At 49.8% G+C, this 19,872-nt stretch overlaps 1 protein-coding gene across 5 annotated transcripts in view; it reads right to left on the bottom strand.

The window, feature by feature from the left end:
- LOC135446090 (phosphofurin acidic cluster sorting protein 1-like) overlaps positions 1-19,872 on the bottom strand; it is a 54,573-nt gene that overhangs the window by 3,725 nt on the left and 30,976 nt on the right. For all 5 annotated transcript variants that reach the window (XM_064709583.1, XM_064709582.1, XM_064709586.1 and 2 more), the window contains exons 2-14: positions 16,429-16,516; positions 11,062-11,151; positions 10,625-10,750; positions 10,289-10,451; positions 10,056-10,147; positions 8,018-8,098; positions 7,184-7,243; positions 6,443-6,594; positions 2,416-2,509; positions 2,028-2,099; positions 1,594-1,724; positions 1,346-1,478; positions 1,131-1,235 (exon numbers count right to left, since the gene is read on the bottom strand). In XM_064709583.1, coding sequence (XP_064565653.1) covers positions 1,131-1,235; positions 1,346-1,478; positions 1,594-1,724; positions 2,028-2,099; positions 2,416-2,509; positions 6,443-6,594; positions 7,184-7,243; positions 8,018-8,098; positions 10,056-10,147; positions 10,289-10,451; positions 10,625-10,750; positions 11,062-11,151; positions 16,429-16,516 — 1,387 coding nt within the window. The remainder of the gene's footprint in view (positions 1-1,130; positions 1,236-1,345; positions 1,479-1,593; positions 1,725-2,027; positions 2,100-2,415; positions 2,510-6,442; positions 6,595-7,183; positions 7,244-8,017; positions 8,099-10,055; positions 10,148-10,288; positions 10,452-10,624; positions 10,751-11,061; positions 11,152-16,428; positions 16,517-19,872) is intronic.

Here is a 19,872-nt window from a genome sequence, read left to right on the forward strand (position 1 = left end):
GTGCCATGCAGAGAGGCTGAAACCACCAGGTGACTGACAGCAGCATCTTGAGCATCCCTGCTCCTCCCAGGGGCCTGTCTGCTCTAGGGGCCAGACAGCCCCTTGCCCTCACCTTTGAGCACAGCAGCCACCACTCTCGCCATGGCAAGGGCAAAACTGTCCCAAGAACCAGGCTGTGCTCCTTGAAATAAGCAGTTTGGTCCAGGGACCCTCTGATTTAAGTTCTGCATCCCACAGCAGGGCCCTGCTCTAGGCTCATTCTGCCTCTACTCATTCCCTCCTCTTGCTCTCTCCCACTGTGGCACTTCAAAATCCTTCTGTCTCTTCAGGTGTCTGCATGCAGTGGCAAAATAAGCAGTCAAGATGGATAAGGGGGCTGGTTTTGGGAGTGGACACTGACCCTTTTTTCCCTATCCAGGACAAGTGGAACAAGCCAAGAATGCATGGCCTGAGTCAAGACTTCACCACCTTTCACTAAGACCTTTCTTCTGTCTCAAAAATTTCCAGCACCCTTTCTGGATGCCAGATGTAGCTGCAGGATCCTGAAGGGGTCTCACAGGTGTTAGATCTAACTGCATGTTTGCACACATGCACATTCCCTTGCTCACCTTTGGCTTTAGAGCTCCAGCTATGGGGGAGGCAAGTGTTTGTCTGTCAGGGACTGGGCCTGTCCTCACAGCCCACCCTGCTCTGATGATGCATGGAGTTCATGCTCCCTGGGAGTGGCAGGTGATACTGTTCCATCTCTGAGTGGGAAATACCTCTGCTGCTTCCCAGGGCCTCATGCCCACAGAGGAAGGGAGCTCTTTGCCAGGGAATCCAACAAAGCTCTGACCCAGGAGCCAGGAGCTCTGATGGGAGCCAGGAGCAAACAGTGAAGGCCTAAGGCACAGTCTGCTAGCCAGCCTTTCTGGGACTGATCATGTTGTGAGGATCCAGTGATGCTGTGTGATGGAGAAGACGCACCTGACTCTTGTGTATGTGACTCAGCACCCTGTAAATGCACTGTCTCCCTGAAGGAAGGGCCACACTGGGGGAGAGGAGGGCACAGCTTGTGCCAGTTTCCCTGGGATGCCCTGCTATGACTGGGAGAATCCACCCTGCTTACAGCTGCCATCACACCCACTCACCTGCCCCTGCCACTCAGCAACATTGACCAGCACGATGCTCTCGGGGAGCTGCTCGTCTGAGACCAGGATCTGGTTCAGCTGATCGTAAACAGACTTCCGAGGCACCTGGGACAGCAGCACCACAAAGGTTAACCAACCCCACTCAGCCACCCTGGACACCACCCTGGGCTGAAGGCCTGGCAGCTCTTGGATGAGAAACCTCCAAGTGGGCTCACCTGGGTGTTATGCCATGAGTCTGGAGAGCTCTCACTGTCCAGGCTGCTGGCACGGCCACCTTGTACCTTGGAGCTCTGCCTGTCCTTCACGGAGGTGCTGCGGGGACGCCACAGCTGCTTGCTCTCTGCCTTGCTGTGAAGGAGAAGCAAAACTGTTGAGGAAAATCTCATCTCCACCAACCCCATCTGAGCTCAGGGAGCCAGTGTGAGCTTGCTCAGGCCAGGGAGGGGGCACACAGCTGCCTTACCTGGGGGACACAGCACTGGGGAGCTCGGTTTTGCTCCCAGAGCCCAGCTGGGGCAGTCTGTCCATGCTGCCCTCCCTCATGGCAGCCTCTGTGGGGGTCAGCCGGGAACAGGACTCGTCTGATGTCAGCTCCTGAGGGCCACACACAGTCACTTCACACACCCTGCTCTCCTAGCTCCAACAAAGAGCAACCCTGCACTATGGGAGCCCATCATCAAGAGAAGCCTAGTGGCCCTCCCCGAGACCCAAGGCTGCAGGGTCTTGGGAGGGCTGGGCTGCATGTCCTGCAAACTCTAACACTCCTTAAACTCTTGCTGCTCTTCAGCACAATCTACTCATCTTCCCAGCCCTGCTCCCAGCCTGGGGAGCACCCCTGGTACTCCAGAAAACAAGCTGGGCTCTGAAAGAGCTCCGCATCCCACAGCCTGGACTCACCACTGCAGGGACCTCCGTTCCTTGCTCCTCCTGCGATCGCTGTGCTCCTGGCTTCCGCTGGTCTGCCTCGTCCTGGGGGACAGGGAATGGGGTCAGAGCAGAATGGAGCACCCTGTGCAGGGCAGCTGCCAGTGAGTGACCCGTGCCTGGCCTCACAGAACACAAGCTCCCACAGGGGAGTCCCAGGGCATCTCTGGGAGCGGCCCCAGAGGATGTCCCCCATCGCTACCTGCCTGCCTGTGCTGGGAAGAAGAGGAGGAAAGAAGGAAAGGAGCAGCCCTAGGCAGGAGCTGCCAGGAGCTGTGGTCTCCGAGTGCTGTGGGGGTGCTGGGCTGGCTGGGGAGGGACAGGGGCAGGAGGTGGTGGTGGAGGTGGAGGTGTAACTCACAGGGCTGCCCGACTCTTGATCCTGCCCTTTCTGGCTGTGCAGACTGCCGATCTCAGTCTGGGAACCAGAATGAGAGACTCCCTCAAAGAAACGCCTGCAGAGAAACAGACAGACGAACGGACGGACAGACAGACAGACGGGAGAGAAAAAGGCAGGAATAAGAGAGGAACAAAGTCACCATGACCCCAGCACATCCCCACCGGCCTGTCCCAAGCACAGAGCTCTGTGGAGAGGTCCTCAGTGGGACACAGGGCCTGACAGCCACGTGTGTGGGTGATGCACAGCTGAGGAGCAGAGCTGTCAGCGGTGCCCCTGGGACCTTGGGAGCTCAGGGCAGGGGCTCCTGGTGCCTTCTGCCTCAGGTGATCCCCTACCCCTGAAGGGCAGGTGAGGAGCTGCCACTATACCCCAGCCCACTGGTATGCAGTCTCTGTTAACATCACAATTTCAGAGTGCCCCTAAACCTCTCTGCTTCCTCTGCACCATCAGAGCTTCCACAGACTTCTGCTGCCTTCCCTTCTGCCTCCCCTTTTCCAGGGATTGCTCCTTGTCTCTGCCTGCTGCTGCTGCACACTTCCAACTGCAGCATTCTCCTTCCCTTTCCCAAGGCTCTGAAGATCTCAGTACTGCACACAGAATCACACCTCAGGTAGCACAGTACTTAAATTTGCCAAGTTTTTGGTCTCTGAGCTGACATTTTGGTAGAGTTGCATAATGCAGCTCCTAGTCCTGTTTTCAAGTCACCATAGTTCACACAGGAACATTCCTGGGGAAGCCAGGACAGTCTACACCACTACAGTGCAAGCTTCCACCTTTGCTTACTCTTTTTCCACACATTATTTCTTTGCCAAGGACCCCTTTCACAGCCTGTGGGCTGCTCCAAGACCACTCTTTAGGAAACAAGTGGAGTCTATCACTGAGATCTCACTTGCCAGTTTTCCCAGGACCTTTACAGCAACCAGAATCCACCTGCAATGTGTGACTTTGCTGCAGGAGATCAGAGCTAGGTTCCCTCTAAGCTTTGTGTATGTGCTCATTAACTCCCAGGAAATGTTTCTCCTCATGTGCACAGTGTGCAGATAGGGCCATGAGGCTGCAGGTTTCCAGGGATGGCCACTAAGGCATAAGATATAGAGAAGTTCTTCTGTTAGTACTCTATCAGAGTATCTTTCCATTGTTTTCTACTTTTCTCATCAGGATTTACCTGCAGTTTCCTGCAGGATATCTCCTCTGAACATCCCGCCTGCTCCTTTTATTTTCCTTTAGCTTCCTCATTTGTACGTATGTTGTGCCAGGCACAACAATGTGTGTCAGGTTTTAGTGCTCCTGAAAGGACATTCCACCTCTGTAAATAAATGATGGCTCCTGCACAGAGCAGCTCTTCAGCAGCAGTGTTTACACACTGCTTGGGAAAAGTCAAGGCTTGATTTTCCCCTCACTGGCTCTGTGACCAGGTTGCTTCAGGTTTGAGTCACAATAGTGCCCTAGTGGGACATTTTCTCCAGGCCACACACTGGTATAAATTACATCTCCTTTTACCAACATATTTCCTCTGTCTCTTCCCCTCCACCCTCTGCTACAAAATCTCAGGCATTGTCACCACTCTGTGCAATCATTACTCTACACTTGCCTTTCCCAGCCAGAAATTCAACCCATAGAGATTACATTAGTAACTTAAGAGTCAAACCAGAAAAACATGTAGGTTTTCTGATAGATCACCCCTCAATCAGCATCTCTTCCATACTCCTCTATCCTGTCCCAAGTGACCCCACCAGAATGTGACATACCCCTCGTGCCACTGGCATCACAAAGAGGTATCTTTATTCCCTCCTTTTTCTTAGACACTGGATGTGTCTGGATTATATTATACTTCCTCTGGCTTTCAACACTCCATTTAAATCAGGCTGTCTCCCCCTTCCCCATGAAAGCTGTGTTTGTTTGTGCCCTCTCTCACTTGCAATTCAGAAGCTTTCACCCCTCAAGGACACCACATTAAGCACAGAGCCCTTTTGCAATTTCCTGCTCTGCAGTTTAAGGCTCTCCTCCTACAGGCATGATTGAGATTTAGGTGAAATCCCTCTGCACAGCCTCTTTCTATTCTAAATTAATTTAGCCCCCCTTGTCTCATCCATTTTCCCAGTCATCTATGAAGATATTTGCTTATTCACCTTTAACCTTCAACCAGCAGGTCTGACTTGAGGTCCTGTAAGAGCCTCAGTTCCAGCTCCAAACTGGAGCAGGAGCAAACTGGAGCTGTGTGACCCCTGGCTGATCAAAAGGATCAGCTCTCAGCACCACTGGCCCAACCCAGGGCACCAGCCCCTTCCCACTGCTGAGGGCTGCACACCATCAGTGCCCTCCTTGCTTCACACAGATGTCTACAGTGCCCAACAAGGCTGTCCATGACAAGAAATCCAACGTGAGGATCATCTCAAATTTACAGGCTGGGCTGTGATTTACCTCCTGAGAAGGCTACACAGCACTTGGGAACCATGAAGTCTACATGAAACACCTTGGCAGGCAGCTTCCACATCTCCTTAGAAAAAATAACACTCCCAGAATTTTGTGAAGTATTCCCTTGTGAATTCAAGGGATACACATTCAGCACTGCCAGAAACTGAGGCACCAGAGACCAAACCAAGCCAGGGACACTTAAGGATGGGACACTTTAGGATGTCCTTTCAGGAATAGCACCAAACACTTCAGGAATACTGTAATGTTATGGGCACCAGCACAAACCAGCACTCACTCTGGAAAGCTGTTCCAGTGATCAGATGTTTGCAAGTAGGCACTTGCAGAACCAGGGTGGAGGTCTGTCTTTACATTTAAATACTCTCAATAGGCTTTTCTTACAGTTTCACACAGTCTATATACATAAACCACTATCTGACCACAGAAAGACCTTCCTTTTTCTCCCACAGCACCTTTGTCTCCTTTGATGAGAGACCATGTGAAACTCCTTTTGGAGTCCAAGCAGATAATTTAAGCAGCTTGCCCATGTGCCTGCTGTCTCCCTCACAATAACTTGTGGGTTTGTGTAAAGCACAACTTCTATCATGCTTCTGTTTTTTCCCAAGTGGCCTATGGGTTCCAAAATCCAGCAGATTTCATTTCAGGTTGCCTGTGACAAACCCTGCCTGCTATTCCTGCCAAGTACTTCAGTGGGGATACCAACCAAATAATATTTTTAATCTATATATATATATTATATATATATGGCAGGGGATTTTTTGGTTTATTTTTGGTTGGTTTTTTTTTTTTTTTACATGGCAGGGGGGTTGGCACTAGATGATCTTTCAGGTCCCTTCCAACCCAGGCCATTCTATGATCCTATATTCTATATATAAAACCATAGAAACAACAATGCCAAGTAAGCTTGGCTTGACTACAAGTGCACTATGACGCAGCCAAGTAGAAAGACAACAAAAGACAACTTTTCACAAAAAGACAGCACAAGAGCCATGAGCAGAGAGGCCAGGTGAGCACAGATGACATGGAGCAAAGCCTGGTTTCCCTGCAGGATCCTGGAGAACCCTGTGCTAAGTCAGCAGTTCTTGGCAGAGCAAGTCACCAGTGCCTGGGAATGGGGTGAGGAGCAGCACTGCTGTTTGCCAATCACATCTCCACACAGGATGGGAACACAGCATGCACATCTCACAGGGACTGGCCCAAGCAGTCACAAAGGGCTCAAAAGACAGGCATGCTTCAGTGTGGAGAGCCCAGAGAACACCAGGATTGTTGGCAGAAAGATATCAGAGCTGGGAGCAGCTGGGGCTTAGATCAAATAGGGCTCTACCAGCAGATCAGTGTCAGATGCTGGGCTGGCAGAAAACTGAGACTAAATGTGAAGGAAATCAGATTTAATGGACAGTTTTAATTGAGGAGCCAGAAGTGCCAATAGCAGATGGCAATGGGAGTGGAGACAAGACAATGCCTGCATTAGCCCAAGCAGCAGAAAGGTGTTGGAGACCATTTCTCCAGGTCCCACAGGCTGTGCTGCTGGCCAGGGACTCCCTGCCACCCTTACCTCAGGGTGGGCTTGGGTGTGCTGTGCACACTCTCATTGTCCTCCATCTCTGGGCCACTGTCACTGTTGTTGCACTCTTCCAGGCTGTCATAGAGCAAGCCCAGGTCTTCTTCCACCTCCTGGGTCTGGTCTACAGGGTCAGAGTCCAGGACCTGTGGGACCAAGCCCAGAGAGCAGTGAGGAGACATGGAGTTCCATGTACAAGCTGCCTGTCAGCCATGAGGCACACCATGGCACTGTTCCCACCCCAGGGGGGCACATCCAGTGACATTGTCATGGGGCCAAAGGAGGGTGCCATGACATCCAGAGGAGTCTCAGACACCTATCACACTTGCTGGCAGTTAGGGCACCTGGGAGGACCTTCACTGGCTGTGCACACACTTAGCCTGGGCTGTCAGCCAAGAGAAGCCATGCACAGGCTGACGTTAGCCTGCAGTCAGTCTAACTGGACAGGATTGCCCCTGCAATGCCAGCTCCTGGTGCAGAGTCAGCACTCTTCTTCCCTGGGCACCTTTCCCCAACAGGAAGGTGCTTTTTGAATTGAGCACAAGGCCCAGAGCTGCTTTCTTGAGGCAGAAGGCTTTGGAAAAGCCATGTCCCAGTCTCTGCCATGTCTCACACCACATTTGGCACATCCCCGAGCTCACAAACCCTGTGCTCCCAGTGAGTGGGAACCTGCACTCTGACACCTGCACATCAGCAGGTGACATTGCCAGATGGGTCAGCTTTCCTCTTTCTTACCTCTTCTGTCACTCTGAACCTCCTCAGCAAAGCCACAAATTTCTGCTTGAAGTTTGGTTGCTAAAACAAAAGAAAGGAAGAAAAAAAGATCAGCAAAACTATCAAACCACATTCCAAGCTAACATACAGGCCATGGTTATTCTCTCTAACATGCTGTCCAGAGGTCCAAGGTCAGCTATGATTGCTCTCTCTCTCTCTAAATTTGCTGTAGGACTTGGAACTACCTCTGTACTCCACAAGAAGCCACAGTCTGGGCATGAGGGAGGATGCAAGGATTCATACTTTCTCTGCTACAGGCTGAATTAGTGCTTCATTTAAATCCTGTTTCTCCCCAGACCACCTGGTTGAAACAATACTGCCTTCAAGCAAGAAAAGATGGGGAACAAACTCAGGAAGAAGGTGGCCAGGGATCTGCAGGGCTGAAGTCAACAGGGATGAGAAATTTGGAGAGGAAGGGTCTGGCAGAGCAGCTCCTCCCTTCTGCAGATATGCAGAGGAGTGCTAATAGTTCAGCTTTCCTTGTGCCCACCCTCCCCTTCCTCAAGAAAGGAAGGAGACCATGTGATAGCAGCAAGTCAAAACTGCTGCACACAGATCACCTCTGATACAAAACCAGGCTGAACACAGTACAGGCCATGAACTGGGATACAGCTCTGAGCAACAAGCTAGCTCATTAATGGCAAGAGTTTTGCTCCTTCTCAGAGCCAAGGACTCCCTCCCCTGCTCTGCACCAGTGTCAGCATCTCCTCTTCCCAACACCCCTCACTGCCTTCAGAGAGGGGAGAAAGTGAATCCCTTCCATCCCTTTGATCATGCTGTAAATGCTGATGTTACTCTGCCAATTGATGTGGTTCGGCTCATTTTCCTCCTGGACTTCTTGGTTTTCCTCAAGTCATCCTCTTCATCAAACAGATCCTGCAGGCAAAAAGTCATAGTACATTAGAACAACTGTGTTCATGGAGCAGCACCTCCTAAAATTTTCCTGACTCACATTTGCCCTCCATTTTGAAAAGCTTTGATTCACTCTGCTGCCAAAATCTTGTCTTTTTCTGCTACCTCTCTCTATGGAGCTCCTTCTCTCTCCTTAGCACTGTTCCCCTTCAGACATTCTTCCCCAGCATTTCTGTCCCCAGGCCTCTTCAGAGAAGAATGTATCAGCAAGATAGGAGGAGACACAGCCTCCTCAGGACCCATGTGTTGTTCTCCTGCTCTCCCCTCTCCAGAGTTAGCTCAGAGAGCACAGGAATCACAAAGAAACATTTTTTCCAGGGATTAGCCTTAACAATATGCACAACTCCCAGGGACACGGGCTCCTGCTGTATTAACCCAGCATGATGGGACAGGTAATCTGGAGTACCCTTGTGAGAGACTGAAATGATAATGGTGATAAAGGTTAATGACTTGAACAAATGGCCATTTGTCATTAACCAAAAGTAGCAGGTGTGCTTTGCTGAGGCCCAGCAAACAGAAGGGAAGGAGGAGGAGAATTTTTGGATGTGTGGTGGAGAAGCCTCTGATCTGCCTAAGAACAGCCCAGGTGCAGAAGGATGAGTACCCATCACCAGAGATTGACCATGACAAACCAACTTCAGTTAAGCAACAAGCTGGGTTTTGAGCCAGATAAAGGAAGAGGCCACAAGAGGCCCTGCTGGATGGGATAATGCTTTTCATCAGACCAATATCCTCCCTTACACAACTGGCTCAGGTGTAAAACTTCCTCCCCCATCTCCCCCTCCCTTAGGCCTGAAGGTATTCATCCCTTCTGATGTGGCATAACTGACTCAACTACACTGAAGTGAGAGAGAACTCTCAAGTCTTAGAAGGCACCAAACTATCAAAGACCACCCCCCTACCCACCCCAAGCACCCCTAGACTCATTCCTGAGGCCTTTCACCTGAGGACTGCACATAAACCACAGTGTTACGTTAGACAGTGTAAAAGTCCCCACTCCAGTGGAGGTACCTGGGCATTCCCACCTAAACCTGAATGCACATTAACCACTGAACTCCCTGTTTCAGGCATCCCCCAGCAAGACTATGACCATCACTTCAACCAAGCAATAATCAAATCTGAATCCACAGATGGTGATGTCTTCTCTCTCCACTATCTACTCTTATTGTGTCTTTACCTCTCTTTCTTTTCCTCTTGTATTTTCTGAAGTGGTATCTTTATACTTTTATACTATTATCATGGGTAACAATAACCAAAATGGCCACATAGCTCCTTTCCATTGCAACCAAGTTGTTCTGAAATAAACCTGCCATATGGATATATATTTATAAACACTGGTCATCCAGTGTTGCTTCACTCTGATCTGCCCCAATAACCTTGGTTACCCTCAGACCACAACAAGCCTGACCAGGGGTTTGTCCCTGTGTTTTATCAGCACACTTCCACAAGGTTTTCCATGGCCTTGAGTACAGCACAGCAAACAGCAGTGACACATCTCATCACAGGGCTGGGATGGCTCTGCCACCTCTGACCATTTTCAGAACTACTTCTTCCTAAAATCCCTGTTCTCTCTCAGACAGTGAGGAGTCTCTGATGTGGTGTCACAGGGAGAAGGGAGAAAATCATGGTGCAAGATGGAGAGGGCTCAGCAGGGGTTTTCTGCTGCAGACCAGACAGCTCCAGAAACAGACAGATGAAATCTATGGGTCTCCAAAGTCCCTTGCCTTACAATGGACTTGACAGCAGACCACTGCTGTCAACCTTCTTTTTGCTGTGAGGTATTACAGCTCTCAGCCCTCTGAAACAATGCCAAATGTTTACAAGGGGATGAGAGGGCTCAGGATGATCAAGAACCTCAGTGCCTGACTCTTGCCCCAGAAAAAGGACCAGGACATAAGGCATCTTGCCAGGCCTCCCTTACCTGACCCGGCACAGCATCATCACTGGCTTCCTGCTCTGAGGAGAAGCTGTCATCCTCTTCTTCAGAGTAGTTATCAATGTCTGGGGAGCGATCTGAAAGCAGACAGTGCAAATGCCCCAGCTCAGCATGGTGCCTGTCATGGCTCCAGGGAAAGCACTGGCAGTGCTGGGGACACACTCTGTTACCCAAATGTGTCCCCAATGTCTGCCTGCAGCTCTGAGCACTAAACACACCTGAAGCTTTGATTTTAGGACCTGAGGGGACGTTCCCATCCTCATGATCGATGGGTTGGCTGGACAGAGAGTAGATGCTGATTTCAGCCACTCGAATGTTCACGTCCTTCATGTTGCTGTGGAGGCCCAGGAGCTGCCCACCATCCGTTGGGTGTTGCATGACCTAGACAGACAAACAGACAAGCTCCGTGACAGGGTGACACAATGGCAGCTGGCAGCCCACCCTCTCTGTATTACAGCCAGCCAACAAGGCAGAACTCTCACAGCAATGAGACCCTGCCCAGAGCTGGCACAGGAGGCTGTGTGGGACTCCTCCCTGCTCCCAGCATGCTGTACCTCAGCCATGTTGATGATTCCCACTGCCAGGGTCTTGTAGCCCAGGATGGTGCGGTTCTTGTACCTCTTCCTCCGCTGCAGCATGATCTGCAGCTTGTTACCATCCCTCTTGAGGAAGTGTGGGTACTGGGCAAGGGAAGCACACAGAAAATGGCAGCATGAGGGCAAAGCTCAGCACGACACACAGGTAGAAAACTCTTCTTCAATGCTGGTGTACAGCAGGATCTGACCTGCTGAGCTTTGAGGTGTCCCTCAAAGGCCACCTGCACCTACCTATCATCCTGCAAACCCCAATGCCCATCTAAACAATCCCTGGAGCAATGGAGCAGCTGGCCAACCACAGTGGGCTCCTCCACAGAGGCTGTGCCTTTCACACTTAGCCCCAAGGTTGTGCTTGCTGAAAAATGCCAGGTAAGGGAGCCCAGGGGAGCAGGTACCTGCAGAGAGAAGGTCAGCTCCAGCTCGGTCTCCATCAGGCCCCCAGGTGGGAGGATGTATTCATTTGACCTCAGGACTCGCTTTGAACCCTGGAATGAGATAGAAAGACACACACTGAGCTCAACCAGATTCCACTGCATCACACACACAAAGACAATGGTGATCACAGTCCACAAGGAAAGAGAGAATGTCTGGACTCGGTTCTGTTCCACCCTGCAGAGCCACCTTTCACATGCCTATCAGCACTCTGCAAAAGCCTGCAGCATCCCCTGAGCTGCCATTTGCCCCTTCTCCTTGCCCACCTGCCAGGGAGCAGCTGCTCTTCACAAGGCTGCCCTGCCTAATCTGGCTCTCTGCACCTGAAGGGACACTCCCATGTGTCACAGGCATCTTTTGTGAAAAATCCTTTCCTTAGGATTTTTCCTCCTGAGAAGTTGAGAGGCCTCAGGAACAAAATGTAAACATTGATTATCTGCTGCTGTGGAATGCAGCAGGTGCATCTGTGATTGGCCCATGTTGGATGTTTCTAATTAATGGCCAATCACAGACAGCGGGCTCTGACTCTCTGTCTGAGAGAGAAGCCTTTGTTATCATTCCTTATTATTCTATTCTTAGCTGGCCTTCTGATGAAATCCTTTCTTCTATTCTTTTAGTATAGTTTTAATATAATATATATCATAAAATAATAAATCAGCCTTCTGAAACATGGAGTCAGATTCTCTTCCCTCATCCTGGGACCCCTGTGAACACGGTCACACCAGGCTGTGGAAGGACAATCCTGGGGCCAGAGGGAGCCAGGCAGGGCAAAGGAAAGGGTCCCAATACAGTCCCTGGCCAGGTCCTGGAGACATCTCTCCCCCAAGCAGACAGGCCCAGTGCAGATTCCTGTCTAAGCACAGCAGCAGGATGGCTCTGCTGGGACCAAGTCAGGATGTCCAGGAGAACAGGGGTCCCCCTGCTTGCTCAGCTTGTGATCAGAAAACTCTATCCTAGTCTTTTCCTCAGGCAACAGTCTTTATCTCTCTACATATAGAAATGGTTTTTACCAGAAGGGCAGGAACAGAGGCACTCTAACCACGTTCCCACTCCAACTCTTTCCTTTACTCTGCCCTATCTCTAATATCTCTATGTCTTGGTTTCTGACAGAGACACTGAATGAGTCAGGGGCAGAAAACTGCTGTCTGCATGCACCAGGTCCTCTTGGCTGCAGGGTGGCACAACCCACAGATCCTCCCAAAAGCTGCCTGCAATGATGTTCCCAGAGCCTGTGCCAGGAGCAAGGCTTTCCTGCAAAAGGTCTTCCTAAAACGGAAAAGAGGAGGCGGAGCTCATCCCCTTCACCATCTGTGAGCCTTCCTGGCCAAGAACACACTGACCCTTCCTGAACTCTCCTCTGATAACAGATGATAGGCAGCCACAATGGCAGTGACCATTTACTTCAGCACATCTATCATTTGCTCTTTGTTGCAGAGAAATTACCCACCAAAGATTTATTCTTTCATCAAAACACAAGTAGAAGTGCAATTACTCTTCCTGAAGATGCTATTTCTGGGGAAGGACTTATGGCAAAGAAAAGGTGAGGATATCCTGAGTGGTGTGTTCAGGAAATGATGGTTTGCTTCATAAACATTGCTGTCCTGTGCCTCACTGTCATTTACCACTAAGGAATTACATACCCAGCCTCAATCCCAGGTGAATCCAATCCCTCAGTGAAATGCCAGTGCACACCCAGGTGGAATTGCAAGGACTGGGACAAAGGCTGCTTCATTATCACAGTGCAAGGACAATGACATAGAAATACTGAGGATTCTCCATTCTTTGAGAAATTCAAACCTCAACTGGACATGGCACTGAACACTTCATGTAGCTCAGCTGTTCTGTAACTTGAATGATGTCAGGTAAAACCAATTTCTCTGCAGAATAGTTGAATATCCCTATGAATACTACAGAAAAACTTAATATCAGACAGTTACAGTGAAAATCATGGATGATAAAGAGTGTCAAGGAAGGGAAAAGCAATAGGGACAAGAGATGGTCATAGGTTTTTCCTGCCTAAGAACTGAAAACACACAGGAGCTTTCACTACAATACACAGGTCTGGTTTGCAAGGTACAACCCCAAATTTCAGGTGTAAATCTGTCCTGGTTGGTATGGTTTATAAGAGGGTTGAGGCTAGAGCAGCATACCACATCTGGAAAAAGAGAGAACTAATACAGGTACTGGACTAGGCAGACAGCAAAACACCAGAATTCAAGTTGAATGCACATTTTGGGAGAGAACAATCCATTAATAAACAAATTTAGGGTTCAGCTAGGATTGCTCAGGCAGGAGTGAAAAAAATACTACAAGTGGTTACAAAGAGATAAGAAACAAAGCATGAGTGAGGCATAAACAGAAAACTCTGCATAGTAAGAAAGACCAAAAAAGCCCAAGTTCCTTCAGGCAGCAGGCAGGCCTGGCAGAGGCAAACAACCTTTTTAGCCTGGTCTAGTTCATAGCACACACTCTTGTCTCCTATGTAGTGACTGCCAATATCATCTCTCTACAACAATTCCAAGGCTTGAACCTGAGTCACCAGCTATATCCTGCAGGCAGATGCAGGAAGATCTGCATCCACAGCACCTGCCACAGGAGCTGAAAGGTCTGGAAGTGCTGGGGTTTGTTTTCTTCTTTTTCTTTGACTGTTTCCTCTATTCATGGCTCAAGACAGAGTATTTGTGAGCCTCAGTCTCTCTGCTGACAGGGAACACTGTGTTTTCCTCCATGCCATAATCAGTTGCAATACCAAGGCAGGTATCTGCAGCTGTATGGAGCTGAGCCAGCACATCCAAATCTCTTAGTGCCACGCTGAGCAAACACAGAAGGAAATGCTCTATGATGGCTCCAGTCTGTTACAACAAATAACAAGGGACAAAGGTTTAAAAAAACCACTCAAGTGAGTGAGAGCAAATCCCCTTTTTCACAGTAGTTCAGGCTTTATCTCACTCAAATCCATGGAACATTATATATTCAAATCACCTCTGGGAAATGGGTAAGTTCTGTAGACATAGAAAGCTCCCCTCAACTGTGGTATTTCCAGATGAAGGAGCAGGTAACAGCACATGGCACCCTTGGAGCTGTCTTTTAAGACAAGAAGGGAACTGTGAGAAGAAGATCAGGAGTTCTGGACAGGCTTTACACTGTCCTTTGGGTCATGCACATTTTTAAAGCAGGCTGTCTCCAGCACTGGAGCTGTTGCCTGGGTGGCAGCTCCATTCAGGCAGAGTCAGAGCTTTATTTCCATGCAATCTACCCTTCAGAGCAGCAACTTCTTGACCCTAACAGAACAACTACTGAAGTGAGAGAAATACAGCCTCCCCTTCCTTTAGTCCCCAGCTTCCCCCTTGGGAATTTGCAGGTCCTTTATAAATTCTGTGCATCAGCTGTTTCCATCCAAAAGATGGAATGCTCCCTGAAAGCCTTCAAACAGTTTCTTACTAGAGTGACTCATTTGTTACCTAGGAGAGGAGCAGGAGGGATGGATCCATCTGAGGCCACTCTGTAGGCACGCTGTGCTGGAGCTGCCCACAGCCTCCATCTGCCTTCCAGCAGTCCCAAACCCTGCCAGGGCAGCTGGCCAGGCAGGTGGAAAGCAGCCTGGGGAGGCACACAAGCTCAACCCACTCCCACAAGGAATGCTGAGCCATGGGGCAATGTGGGTAAAAGCATTCTCCTTGTTCTCTTCAGCTTTGCAGGAAGCCACAGCTACAGGGCCATGCAGAGAGGAGGTGCCCATGTTTAAATTCAATCCTGGATGCAGCCTCCACTCCCTAACAGGAAAAGAAGCCCTGCAGCAAGAAGGCTTTGTGGCTTCAAACTGCTAAGGCCTATTAATTTCTTTTGCCATCAAGGTGCCAGATTGGCCTGTGTCAGGGATGGGGATGGTCTGAGAGAGCTGGAGTCCCAACTGTGCAGTCTCTTCCCCAGTCCCACATCTGCAGCCTGTGAGGGCTGACACACTCAGCACATGCCAGCCCCAGCACAAGTGGGCTGCACAAGGCTGCCCAATGCAGAGAAGCACATTCAGCTTGGGCTGACTGTGCAGGAGAGAAGTCAGGGATCACTCCAGCCCTCCCAGTGAAGCAGGACCCACAGCTCCCAGGTGGCTGCCAGCCCCCCAGTCCTGTGCTGCTGTCAGCTGTGGCCCAGCCAGGCAGCTCTCTATTCTCAGGTTGGTTCCTTGCTAAAGCCTGCTCCAAAAGGGCACAGGTCTCAGGGGTTCCAGCCCTCCTGAATGACACCATACATACAGTGATGGAAATGTCACAAAGTGGGACACTGACCAAGTGTGTGGACCACAGCCTCTCCTACTGTCCTGTCCTCACTCCCTGCCCCAGGCTTCACACATTTTGCTTTCAGTTTCTTCCGTGAGAGTGAATCAGGTCTGCCATGAAGGCAACCCCAGCTCCCAGAGCTCCACTAATACTGCAGCTTCCAGCATTAATCCAGGATTTAGATCCTAATGTGTGCAGCACAAAGAGCTCTGTGGGAGCACAAAGCTGCTGAGCTGCCGACCCACGGTGCTTTCAGCGGGATCAGCTGCTGTCGTGCCAGCTGACAAGAACGAAGGAAGGACACCAGCACCCTAGCTGGGTCAGGGAAGCTGTGACCAGGACAGCATGCTCAAGGTGCTTTTTGTTTCCATGCTGTCCTTTAGCAGGTGTAAAGGATGTGCCTGCATCCCCAGGAACACATCTCCCCACTACAAGCAGCAGAGAGGGTGGAGGGATCGCACATATCAGCATGGTGGTAAATTCCTGTCCCCTTGGTGACAAAGATCCTCTCCCCTCCCTTCTGCCTGGTTCACAGTAGAAGCACCAGGCCTAGCAGGGATGCACAGGGAAAAGGAAGGGATATTAGAGATCAGACAGGGTACAAATATCAGCAGAACATTATGCACAGAGATGCTGATCCCTTGCACCATTCCCTTCCCACCCTTCACTTCCCAGGGAGTGATCTGGATGGAAGGCACTGCTGGAAACCATCCAGCACTGACCCTCTCTTAAAGGGTAGGGAACAGTGGGATGACAAACTCCAACCAGCAATTTGAGAGGAGGGTCTTGGCAGAGGCAGGCAGGGAGGCAGGACAGATTCTGCCCCAGTGTCTAACCAAATTCATTCCTGATACAAGGCAGCAGCAGGTGTCTTGCTGCTGTCCCTGGGGCATCATTCCCACCTGCCTGAGAGCCAAAATCTCCCTGAGCATGCTAACTGAGACAGAGGGGTTGGTGGCACTAGGCAAGGGACATGCAGACCAGCACTTCACAGAGGGCACAAGGATGGGCTCGGCTCGCTGCCATCAGGCAGCAGCAAGCAGAGGAGCCTACCTGAATCTTCACAGCGATAAGCACAGAGCTCAGCTCTTTGTCCAGCTCTTTCAGCACTGTGAGCTTCTTCAGGCGCAGACTGCAGAGCCTGTAAGACAGAGAGAATGGGACACATTCAGGCACCACCATCCCTGGAGCCCTGCCACATGGCACCCAGTGCTCAGAAGGCAGCCTGGATGCTTGGCCCAGTCGCAGGCACAGGCCTGGCCTAGGAACGCCAGCATTCACGCGCCACCGAGACAGCCCGTCGGGGAAAAAAGGAAAGAAGGAAAATTAACAGAGCTAAAGCAGGCTTAAGGGATTAGCATGCAACAGGAAGTCCAACAGCAGGCCATGTGGTAAAGAGATCCCTTCCCAAGCAGGGCTGTTGCCAGCTCTGTTTAAATCTACCTTGGCCACAGCACTGTTTATTTATAAACCAAAGCACTTAAATCCACCCTTATCCTGGACTTAGTTAAGGCAAATGTTCCCATGCAGACATCACAACTCGGCTCTCCTCTTGCACGGTACCACACAGAGCTGACTTGGGAAGCAGCTCCACAGGAGGTTTCATACAGCTTCAGCCACCCTGACAAGCTCAAATCCTGGGGACTCAGCATGGTAAGTGGCACTTCCAGGAAAAAGCTAGGAAGGATCCTGAGGCTAAGTGAGAAGAGCTACTTTCACTGCTCAAAGGAACAGCCAGCCACTCTGATCTCCTGCCTAGGAGCCTGCAGCAGGACTCCCACAGACACTGTTGTAAGGAGCTCTGTGTCAGGGAGCAAAGGCAGACATTGCCAGGCTTTACCAGCAGTAAGAGCACGTTGGTGTTTTGCAAGTTACCCTCTGTGCTCCACGGCTCCATTGCTGCAGACTCCGGTTCCCAGGATTTCTATGGGTATCAGCGTGCTGGACCTGAGTCAGGCCACCCTCCCTGGAGAACAGATTTGGCTGCTACCAAATACCTTTCTGTCTGACACACTGTTCTCTCTGAATACCTGCTTTATTTATTTTTAAAGGAAAAAACCTGCTCTTGCTATGGTGATGTACAGCAGCCATGTAGAACAATCCCAGAGATGGAATGACAGTAAAAAGGGAAGGACAGAGCCAAACTACAGGACAGGTTTAGGGCTTAGCAAGCACTCACCTCCTACTATACCCCTGTCCCCCCTTCTAAAATAATTTCAGCTTGTGCAGAAGGTTTCCTGGACTGTGATTGCAACCCTGCTGCTCTGTCCTTCATGTTCTGGTCCCTCCTGGTAGAGACCAGAAGTCAGGAAGCTGGGTGAGCAGGGGAGTTCTGCACACTCCTTGGCCAGATGGCTGCATTATTTCAGCCAAAACCCAGAGCACAGACCCTAAGCTCTTGCACTCTGTGCACTCCAGCACTACAACAAGGGGTCCCTGTCCATCCTTCCCCTCTGAGCCTCTGCTTGTAAGAAGGGAGAAACCTCATTACCTGAGGCAGGTTTTTTTCCTCCCCAGAAATACTTAGGCAAGGTTAGGGGTGAATTACAGAGAGCATGGCTAAAGACAAAAAAGACACCTCTCAGGCAGGGAGGGGGAGACTGAGTTCTCACCAGAAAAAGGGGAACAGCCACTCCATCAGATGTACTGAAGGAAAGCTTGCGAAGAGGCTGAGCTTAGCTAACAACCACCACTAACCAGTGCTGATTGTGACTGCTGCTGGACCAGCCATGGAGAAAAATGAGGCTTGACCATGTGAGACAAGGACAGCACATCTACTCCAACTTTCCTTCAGCACTAATTTAGTCATGACAGTTACCTGCATGAAAAATTATCTCTTAAAGACTAAAACTTACATAAGGATATTCAGTCTTAATTGGAGGATATGGAAAGGTTATAATTCTGCCTGGCAGATGTTCTCGCTGTAGAAACACACTTCTTATCAAAAACTAATTCACTCATTAGCTCTTCATGCTCCTCTCTGAGGCAGTACCTGGTCTTTTTTCCAGGGGAAGAATGAATGCCTGCTGGTCAGCTCTGCCCACCTGGGCAGCTCTTTCATCTCTGATAAGGCACTCTTCTCTCTCTATCCCTCTCCAGCTCCAAGATCCATTTTACACAGTGAGAGGTGCTGTAGCATGCCCCACATCCTTTCCACAGCATGTGCCAGAAGTGATTCCCCCCTTCTGCTCTCCCTCCCTGCAGCACTCAAAGACAGAAGGTACTCAAAGGTTCAGCTTGCACCCTGCAGCTCCAGCCCTTCTCCAAACAGTGCTTTCTAAAATCCCACCACCCTTCCCACAGGGATCAACATGCATGTTCTAGAGTCTGAATGTACTTGGAGCACAAGAGCACACAATTTTTAAGCAGCTTGGCTGTCCCTGATGATCCTCTTTTGATCTGTTACTTAACCAATCCCTGCATCACCCAGATTTACATCAGTGCTGAGTGTCCAGTGCCAGTACAGGGCAGCAGAGAGTCCCACACTGATCTCTGCAGATATCCACAGGACAGGATCAATCCACAGTGATCAGATGCTGCTCTGAACATTTCAGCCAAATTCCACAGCAGCTACCCCATGGTTTTGTCCAGAACTGATCACAGTGTGATCCCTGAAAATCACTTTTATGTAGACAAATTATAAATCTGGATTTACTTACTCCTATAATTAAACAGAACAAGTAGCAACTGTTCTTGAGGTGTGGAACTGCTGCAGGGATTTCTGCTATACTGAGTCATGGTAAATATGTCTGTGTTACATTCTGATAGCAACAAGGACTGACAGCAACAAGGAAAATGAGCTCCAACAGGGCAGTCTGACAGCCCCTGCAACCTCAGTACTCCTACACCCCTCTACTGGTCATTTACTAGGGAGAGGTACTCACTGTTCCCTGGTATTATCTTAAAAAATGCTGCCTTCTTTCCCTCACTAAATGAAAAATTTGGAGCTTTTGCACTCAAGTTTCAGTGAAGCACTTCTGCTTTCACCAAGCTGGCCTGTACTTATCTTGAAAAGGAAAGCTCTTATAAACATGCATTTTGTGACGTTCACTGCCTCCAGCGGTTGTTTGCAAAAGCATCCACCAAGAGGTCACAGAGGACACTCAGTGGCTTATTTTTGTTAAGGAAGCTTTCCTGCCTGACCATGCAGGACCACAGGTAACTGTACTAATTCTAACAAATTGAATATTTCTTCTCCAAGGGATGGATACTCTGTCCTACTGATGTTGAAGAATTCCCCATTCTTTCCATAAAATTCCTGCTGCCTGACAAACTCCAAAAACATATTGGGAGTCCATAGAGATGTTAATTCATTTCTCCTCTTCCCAGGACACTGCATGTGCCAAGGCTACTAATCCTGCTCCCTGTGCATTTATCCTTGCTAAGAGTGGCTCTGTTTCTATTGCTTTACCTGCTCACCACAGTGTCCTTGCAGGTAGGAGGACAAAACACCTGCAAAAAGAACTAGATTTGGGTAATACAAGAGAATGTCAGTTA

Source organism: Zonotrichia leucophrys, chromosome 3 (assembly GCF_028769735.1).
Source record: "Zonotrichia leucophrys gambelii isolate GWCS_2022_RI chromosome 3, RI_Zleu_2.0, whole genome shotgun sequence".
Taxonomy (NCBI): domain Eukaryota; kingdom Metazoa; phylum Chordata; class Aves; order Passeriformes; family Passerellidae; genus Zonotrichia; species Zonotrichia leucophrys.